Source organism: Triticum urartu, chromosome 1A (genome assembly GCF_056163025.1).
Source record: "Triticum urartu cultivar PI428250 chromosome 1A, HENAU_Tu73, whole genome shotgun sequence".
Lineage (NCBI taxonomy): Eukaryota > Viridiplantae > Streptophyta > Magnoliopsida > Poales > Poaceae > Triticum > Triticum urartu.
In genome coordinates this window covers 167,106,295-167,115,411 of record NC_141873.1, presented here as the reverse complement: position 1 = coordinate 167,115,411, position 9,117 = coordinate 167,106,295, and the positions used below count along the sequence as shown (strand labels likewise).

Below are 9,117 nucleotides of genomic sequence, written 5' to 3'. Positions count from 1 at the left end.
GCTGTTGAACCATCTACTATTGTTTTTTGTTGAAATTTGCTCAAGTTATGATGCTGAAATGTGCTTGTTTTGCTGCTGAAATGTTATTCTTTGTCGCTACTATGTTTGTTTAAATATTTTGATTTTATTGTGGGTTCCCCGAAACCCGATAGGTTTAGGGGACGGGCAGAAAACTAACCCCGCGCATGGTGATAGGGATAGGGACGGGTTTACGATTTCTCGTGGGGATGGGTTTGGAAGGCAAAACCCGATGGGTTTCGTCCCCGTTGCCATCTTGAATCAAGGATGAGACTTCCTCCTAGGCTAAGGCCAGCGGCAAGGGTACATGTTAAATTCTGGATAATTTTGTAGCTGTGTTCGTGCTGTCTTGTGCTCATGTGACGTCTCCTATGACCGGCTTGTGTACGTAGGACGTTGCACTTCTGTATCTCATTCTTTCTTCTATCAATGCAACGATATGCCTAGGCGTACTCGTGAAAAAAAAAATCAGCTAGTAAGTGCATGACACAGACGGACAGAAAAATAATAATTAAAGTTCACTATATAACTTGCTAGATTTACATATACAACAAACCCATAAATTTTGCAAGGACTGAAGGAGGACGACCAGCTAGAGAAGAAATAGACCGGCCATGCACATCTTCCTTCATGAAAAGCCTCTTCGCAGAGAACAATGCAGATACAGAAGGCTTAATCGCTTTCACCCCCATGATATGATTACACTACACTCGCATAGCATAGCATCAAGAGCAATCAGCCTTAGTAGAGTGACTGCTCATGATGGTATGTACGTACTTACGCGCGCTGTTACGTACTCCTGCACCACCCCATGCACAACACATATACTTGCTGCAAGACCAGTCGTCTCTTCTACTGGAGGATCATCCCGCCAAGCGGCGCCGGGGCCCAGTAGTCAGCAGCGTTGTCTCCGCCAAAGTGGGACGTGCACGAGACTGGGACGAGGCACAAGCCCCGGCTCCTCAGGTCCTTCTTGCTCGCCTCTTCATTCACAGCACCCTGTATATACACACATGGTATTTCATACATGCCACAGTTAAGGTAGCAAACTGATGCAGCAAGATTGTACTTTGCACAATGTAAATAAAAGAGAAAATTTTGTTTGTTTTGCCAACACGTACGTACTTAATTGCAACTCAAAAAAAAAACACGTACGCACTTGATGCTACACGCCACAGAAATAAACTAACATCGAGTGCTAGCTAGGAAGGATATTATTTTTTGCCAAAATGCATATGTATGTAGATATACATGATTGAAAATGACTTTGAAGGTAAGCAAAGTGTGTTCATGATATACATACCTGCTGCTCTGGTTGGCCTGGAGCCTGCTGCTGTACTCCTCCAGTGTTGTTATTATGGTTTAGCAACTGCCCAAAATTTGTTGTTATTATGGTTTAGCAACTGCCCAAAATTGAAAAGGAGCTTACGCAGAGTTGTAAAGGCAGAGAGATTCTCATGTGGATGTAAAGATATCTACTTACCTGTCCGGGGTACTCTGGGAAGAGGCCAGGGTTGCTTTCTCCAGTTGGTCCCTGCTAATGAAAAGAAGAAAGTACTTTGTCACATGTCAACGTTGCACGTACAAGCGTGCGAAAAGGGCAGGGAGGAATAATTCCTCAGACTAGGTAAATATGATTGAACCCATGATCAGTTGCACCCACTGGCCCAATGTTGTCGCAGATCATGGCCACGATTAACTAAACAATAACTGTCATATTAACTTTTTATGTGTCTCTTCCCCGCAAAAAAAAAGTGTCTCCACAAGTGTAAGTACTTTGTGTCGACTTTCAGTGTTGCCCCATTTGTTCAGTCATGTAACTACGTGGTAATCCCCTGCTGTGCTATGTTAAATGGTCCCCTTAGTTATTTCACTGAGTAATATGTACATCTTAATTTCTGAGTGCATACTTTACTGTCCCAGTCAATTCGTAACTTCATCCTGTGGGGTAAATTAAAATTGTATTTCAGAAAAAAAACTCAGCAAAGAAATTTGTTACTGTATATGACATGCGTCCTTTCTTTAGTACCTACTATGTGAATACTCCCTCTGTATCATAATATAAGAGCGCTTTTTATATGATTATTTTTTCTTATTAATTACATAGAAAAAGATTCTCAAGTTTTTTTTTATTATTTTTTTAGAAAAGGAGGATGACCCCCGGCCTCTGCATCTGGGCGATGCATACGACCATTTTATTAATTATTATCACAAGACCTTATAAAATCATACAACAGTAAGACTAAAGCCATTGTCTAAGTGACAAAATGTCGCTGCACCTATCCAGTTGATGAAGGGGCGCAGATAGCCTGAGCCTAATACCAAACAAACATCGCAACCAAGCCTAACATTTAAGACCTGAGACGCCAACCTAGCCACTTGCCGGGTCTGGGGCACACACTGGTCTAGCGTGCTCTCAGAGGCCGCCGTATCTCTTAAGACGCCAACAGTAAGACTAAATACTCACACGACTACACACACACACACACACACATGGTGGCCCTATTCTAAGCATGGGTGTAAAATAGTTATTCTACACCCCTAGTAACATTATATAAAAAATGTAGTAAAACAATATAAAATATGTGATAATTCCATAATAGGGTTTTTATTAGATAGTAGCTCATTTAGTGCAATTTTTATTCCTTTTTGAGGTATAATAAGTTATTGTATACATATACATATATATTAATTTATTTGGTATACTACATATAACGAATGTAATGGTATTTATTTTGTATAATACACCATATGACAGTGTAATTCATCACAAGTTTTACTGGTATTTATTGGTTATTCTAGACGTGGATAAATTTTTCTGTAACCTTGGCCACGACAAACATGAGCATCCACATATATGAATTTATGAAGTTTCCTATATTATTAACTATGTATAGACATATTAAGTTTTATAGATTGAAAACAAAATTAAGAAGGTGATGTGTGCTTGAAGCTCATTACACCATTAATGTATGTAAGAACCTTATATGAGTTTGCTAAATTATTAAGATAAAGTTATGTAAATTAAGTCTCCTTCCATAATAAGGTTATTCCAAGTTTTCACCTTTCGTTACATGCGGTACGAAATTCTGACATTAATTGTACAAAAAGACATGTATCTACCATAACTCGGAATAAAGCTTAAGGAGTCTTGAATCAGGGTGCTGCAACTATGTAATGCATGCAATTATATTTCCAAACGATAACTGTTATATATAGAGTTGTATACGCAAGCATAGGTATTTCTTTTTTTCCATGGTAACTTGATAAGCATAGGTAGTTTGGCTAGTACAATTGCAATAAACAGGTCACAAGGTTTACTATGACATAATTTTTACGGCACTCACCCTAAGTAATTTATAATTCCTAAACCTGTATCTTTTGCACATGCGAAAACATGCTCGAGAAACTGAATACTCTTTAACAAAAGTTGAAATTCCATTTATTTTGCTTAAAACCCTGGGGAGTGGCTCAACCCTGAAGTCTTTTGTCCAGAATAGCCTATTTGGATCCTTCGTTTGAGTTTGATCTGTTTTTCATTTCGTCGTCTAAAATATATCACAAACATACATTTACATGCGTGTAATTTATTAATTGCAGTCCTGTATTGTTTCAAAGAACTTGATTCCCTTACTTTGCACCTACAAAGCGCTTAAAGTTGCTTTCCACAAAGGTTATCAAAAGGGTTGGTATCCTACTCACACTTATCTTTGGTGAAAGTTTTCCCACAAAGGCAAGACAAAAGCAACAATAACCTATGTACATTTGTGGCATATTTCATTTTACGACACCTCACAGGCACATAAGCATCTCATCACATACAAGTAAGGGAAACTCCAACGTGGATCACCAAATCATCTCTAAATGTCTAGACCGTACGGTCCGAACAGTTTTTGCCATTAAACGGGAGTCCCCAAATATCTGCGGACAATGAGGTCCGTGAACATTTAATGACGTAGGTTTTGGTAAATCGCGTTGAAGTTGCCCTATGAACTTTCTGCTTCGTGAAAGAGAGGGGCAGCGAGATCTACAGAGGGAGGGAGATAGAGAGGGGTAGAACTTACATTTTGAATGGATGACCCGTTGCTGCCGTGGCCCATGTATGGGTAGCTTAGAGCCTGCCAGAAGAACAATCACTGGTCATGCACGAGAGAGAGAGAGAGAGAGAGAGAGAGCATAAAATCCTAGCCGCCTGAAACACAAGACTCTACAAGACGCAGCACATCCATCCATCCATCGATATCTCTGTTGCTGCTGCTGCTGTGTGCTGGCGCTCCCATGCATGCACACAGCGCCCAACTTTAACAGCGTGCTCTTGCACCCAGTCCCACACCCATACCCTACCCCCCCCCCCCCCACGCAAACTCCTTTTTACCGGAGCGGGGATGTACCGGCATAACATCCACCGTTCAGCTGCTTTGTGATTGAGTTTAAGTGGGACCTATTCATATGTATACCCATGTATTGTGGCAGGTAATCATTTGTATATGGTCAAATCAATGTCACATCAATAGGTCCCATGGCAGGAAAGACAGTACTATTTGCAGTGGGCTGTACGCATGCATGCGGCATCTCTCCTCTCTCTCTGTGATATTTATTTTTGTTTACATTTTTAGATGGCCAATATTTTTTACAGTAATGTTCTATTATACAAAAATTTCATATATTCAAATTCCTGAACATAAGATCTTTAGAATAAGACCAATCTTGAATATATTTAAACTAGTTTAATTTTTACTATTTCAATCATATCAAAATACTAATTTCACTCATTTCAAATTACAATTTTTGAAAAATGAAATCAGTTACTGAAATGATTGAAACCACTTTTCATAATATAGTTTTCTTTGTGAGTTTCATATTTCAGCTTCTGAAACTGTGTCTTCAATGGGGTGACTGTAATGTGTTTTTCTGAAACTAGTGAAATCTATCTTTTGTAATGAGTGTAATTAGTTTTTTGAAACAAGTGAAATATTGTATTTCAATTGAGCAACTGTAATGTATTTTCTGAAATGAGTGAAATAAGTTATTTGAAAAAAGTGAAATATATCTTTTTGGTGTCAAACGACTATTTCAAAGTTTGAAACAGATATCTCTGCCGAGTGAAATGCATTTCAATACTTTTTTTCGTAAATATGAAGTGAAATTAGTTTTTGAGATATATTTTGTAATGAGTGAAATCAGTTTTCCAAATCAGTCAATTGTGATTTTTCAAAAATTTGTAATACTTATTTTGGAACTAGTGAAATTATATTATTTGAAATGAGTGAAACAATTTGGAAATATTAGTTTTTTTGAAACAAGTAAAGTTTATTGTTGAAACAAGTGAAATCTAACGACTTTTTTAATGTTTGAAACAGATATCTCTGCTGAGTGAAATGCATTTCAATACTTTTTTGGTAAACAAAGTAAAATTAGTTTTTAAGATAAATTTTGCAATGAGTGAAATCAGTTTTCCAAATCAGTGAAACGTGATTTTTCAAATTTGTTAAATACTTATTTTGGAACTAGTGAAATTATATTCTTTGAAATGAGTGAAACAATTTGGAAATATTTTTTTAAACAAGTAAAGTTTATTGTTGAAACAAGTGAAATCTAGTTTTTCAATTGAGTGAGTGTAATATTGTTTCTGAAATAAGTTCCTTGAAACGAGCGAAATATAGCTTTAAAATCTAATGTTTTATGAAAATGATTTCAAAGATAATTGAAATATATAAAACAAAATATATTTCAAATATATGCTAAATTGATCTTGTTTTCAAGGTCTTGTCACCATGAATTCAAATATACAAAAAGTTTCAATATTAGACATTTGGTTCAAAAGATATGAATCATTAAAAATATGGGGATGAAAATAAAATGCATGTCATATGTATGGCCTGCGAGAATGCAGGCATGCATGCACAGTTCTCTCTACCCAACTCTTTTTCTTCTGTAAAAAGCTGACTTCATCTGACAGTACATGTATTACTATGTGTATTCTATATCCGGAAATAGAATATAAAAGCTGCATGAATCTTGACAAAAACGACCAACGGCCGGATGCGGCTCCGGTACATCCCGCCTCCGGTAAAATAACTTAGTGTCGCCTGCGTGTGCACTGTTGGATGCATGCAGTGGTGGGCTCAACTCTCCAGCCACAGCAGGCGTTGGAAAATGTTACTTGCGCTTTTTAGAGATACTGCTCATGCTATAACTGACATGTGGGCCATAGCCCATATGTCCTCTATTCACCCATACTCTTCTGATCAAGGTACCATGAGAGAGAGAGAGAGAGAGATTGGACCTCAATTTGACCCAGGAGGAATCTGACATAGCCAATGGTCTCTTGCAGTACAGACGCCGTGTCAGTCTGTAAAAGGGAGCACGTGTGTCAGAGATAAACTTTGGTTGGACACAACCCCTCAAGTGCACTGAAACAGGCAAAAGAAAGAAAACTATAGACACATGTAACAGCACACGTGAGCTAGCTTGTAGTACACATTTAGATCTAGCTCCCCACTACTGCTGCAACGCAAGAATCGTCAAATAACTAATCACGTCCCGGTTATCACCTTGCCAAATGGGGAAACTATTTGGTGAAGTGCAGTTATTCTGTCCCCTAGCCTCTCCTTCCTCACCTGGAAAATGGTCACAATGAATAAACAAATGCTTGTAAACTGGATGGTAGTGGAATGAAATGTCAATTGTGAGAGTCATTATCGTGTGGTCTTGCCGCACGAACTTCTATATAGTCAAGTGCCCTTTATGTGCGCGCGCGCGCGCGAGAGAGAGAGAGAGAGAGAGAGAGAGTAATGGGCTAGAGTTATGCATGGAAAGCAGGGATTTGACGAGGAGGAAACCTTTAGAGTAGATTGTGCTGAGGACGAGGCCTGAACCCTAGCCTTCTTGAGAGCTGAACCTGTGGCGGTGCTGTTGCACTAGAGAAAGACAAACAAACCAAAGCGTGAATAATCATGACCCCATTTTTATCTTGTCCCAACAAGAACCCTCCTCTCCATTGGTAAAGTGAACGCCCAACGATTCTACCCGGCCCTCCACAGTGAGTACAGCTGAACAATTATACTATAGCATAATATAAAAGAATTCAGGGTGAGGAAATGAGCAAAACATCCAGTAGCTAGCTCTGCCAATGATTTTGCAATGTCCTACACTCTTACCAAGAGATCCTGAAACATCAAGCTATGGAGACATCAATTAACTAGTAGACAAAAGAGGATTTCCAAAGGAATATCAGAGCATGTGGAGTATGTTTTCAGAAAAGAACAATATCTAGGGGATGACTGAGTGCACCATGCGTTGTCTAGAGATTGCATCGACAACCATAAAAACCTGAACTTAGAGGATTATTACTGATAACATGATCATACATATAGAGCTTTCCACTTTAGAAAACAACATCAGCTTTTTCATGAAGGAGATGAAACGCACTTGCAAGAGCCAACTAAATACTCATAGAGGAACAAACCAAGGTATACATGAACCAAGCCGCGAAGCACGCTAAACTAAATAAAGCCAGCCATATAGAAAACCAAAAGAGCAAAAAACCCTACTATTCCTTCCCGGTGACCTATATTACTGAGCAAATGAGCAAATTAACTAGTAGTAACATCTAATCTAATATCGTTATTCACCTCGGATGAGTTGTCGGAGTGGTGGTGGCACCTCAGCTCCGGAGGGGGCGGCGCCACGCTGTTTGAGAAGTCGAGCATGTTGCTGCCCAGGCTTGTGGTGACGCATGACCTAGGAGAGGAGGCCAGAAGCATCTGGCTCAGCTGGGACTTGGCCTGGATCTCATGTCCGTCACCAGCAAGATGGCTCCCATAGAAGTTGTAAGAAGCAGCGCCTCCGGCGACGGACTGAGGCATGGAGCCGTCCTCCTTGGTACCAACCATGCATGCACTTACAGCAGCCTGATGATCCCCCCAATTCTCTAGTCCCTTTGACAGGAGAGCCGTGGTGGCGTTGTATCCCTCTCTCTCTTGATCTCCAACCAATCCCCCACTGCTGTATATGATGCCGTTTGCACAAGGAACACACAGATATACACAAATACATCAGTCCATGGAGATAAAAACAACTGCAAGTTAGTGAAATGAACATGCAACATATGATTAATTAGCATATAGGAGCTGCTTCTGATCTACTAAAGGACGAAGTGGATTAATCACTTTACTCCCTCCCCTAGAGCTGCATATAGTCACGTATGTAATTAAATTTTACAAGCATATTTTCTTCTTATCTGAATTACTAGCATGTAGAGAGAGAGAGAGAGAGAGAGAGAGAGAGACAGAGAGAGATGTTTACAGTATCATCTGGCTCCATGACTCTGGCATGTGGCTCTCCTGGGTGCCGGTGCTGCCGTCATGCAAGCTTAGAAGAGAGGTGCCGCCGTTGATATGACCCAGGCCTGATGGGCTGTGAGGAAACTGCTGGGAGAAAAGCATGGAGGGAGAAGACAAGGTGGGCAGCTTGGGAGACGCCTCTTGTTCCTCGTGGCATGGCTTCAAGCTACTCATGATACTACTGGTACCACCATCCCCAGTGCCACTCCAGATCATCTGTTGCACCAGGGAGCTCTGGAATTCTCCTCGATTCATCACTCGCCTCTGGTGAGAGAAAGAGGAGATAGAGAGGGGGAGATGCGTTGCCGGCTTCCCGCTGAAAGGAATGCTCTCGCCCCTCCGGCCCTTGCACCCGGTGTGCGGAAATCTCAGCTCAATCTTCAAGGGGCCAGTGGCTTAATTTTCTTTGAGCAATGGGGTATATGATGTTCTTGGGAGAGAGGGGGAGGGTGTGGGGGAGAGAAGAAGAGAAGAAAAAGCATAGGGCTTGTTTGGAGGGGAATCTGGGCTTTGTTTTGTTTTCCCCTTCCTTTTGCTTCACTCCTTTATCTATGAACGAACTTTCCGTTGCTTTCCTCCCCCCTTTCCCTCTCCTCTTTCATTCTGTCGTTACACAAACGAGAAAAATATATCCTTTATTTCCTTCTCCCTGCCGCTTTTGCTTTCGGAAAGGAGCGGTTTAAAAGAGGAGACAGACGGTGCCTGTTAATCAATCTCTCTTAGCTTGTGCTATTACTACTACACGAGTAGTACC

The 9,117-nt window shown here is 40.4% G+C and overlaps 1 protein-coding gene across 6 annotated transcripts; it reads right to left on the bottom strand.

Moving 5' to 3' along the window:
- Positions 1–523: 523 nt before the first annotated feature.
- Positions 524–8,880, bottom strand: LOC125552840 (basic helix-loop-helix (bHLH) DNA-binding superfamily protein). 6 transcript variants are annotated; one of them, XR_007303821.2, is made up of 9 exons: positions 8,326–8,880; positions 7,653–8,025; positions 6,861–6,938; positions 6,573–6,638; positions 6,305–6,370; positions 4,083–4,136; positions 1,502–1,555; positions 1,322–1,421; positions 524–1,017 (listed from the first exon to the last, which is right to left on the bottom strand). XR_007303821.2 is itself a non-coding variant. In XM_048716551.2 (9 exons), the coding sequence occupies exons 1-9, from the start codon at positions 8,616–8,618 to the stop codon at positions 871–873; spliced, it is 1,194 nt and encodes a 397-aa protein (XP_048572508.2). In that variant the 5' UTR covers positions 8,619–8,880; the 3' UTR covers positions 524–870. The 6 variants fall into 6 exon arrangements, 4 of the variants coding, with proteins under 4 accessions (XP_048572508.2, XP_048572514.2, XP_048572494.2 ...); XR_007303822.2 differs by having other exon boundaries at positions 1,502–1,552; positions 8,326–8,879; XM_048716551.2 differs by having other exon boundaries at positions 1,322–1,387; positions 7,653–8,022.
- Positions 8,881–9,117: the final 237 nt, after the last annotated feature.

What these genes read in the sequence shown, in the direction of transcription:
- LOC125552840 (XM_048716537.2), bottom strand. Translation starts at nt 8,618, where the DNA reads ATGAATCGAGGAGAATTCCAGAGCTCCCTGGTGCAACAGATGATCTGG. An exon ending in TCATGGAGCCAGATGATACT is followed by an intron (nt 8,026 to 8,325) that starts GTAAACATCTCT and finishes CATCATATACAG; the next exon opens with CAGTGGGGGATTGGTTGGAG. An exon ending in TCCTCCTGGGTCAAATTGAG is followed by an intron (nt 4,137 to 6,304) that starts GTCCAATCTCTC and finishes TTCTTCTGGCAG; the next exon opens with GCTCTAAGCTACCCATACAT.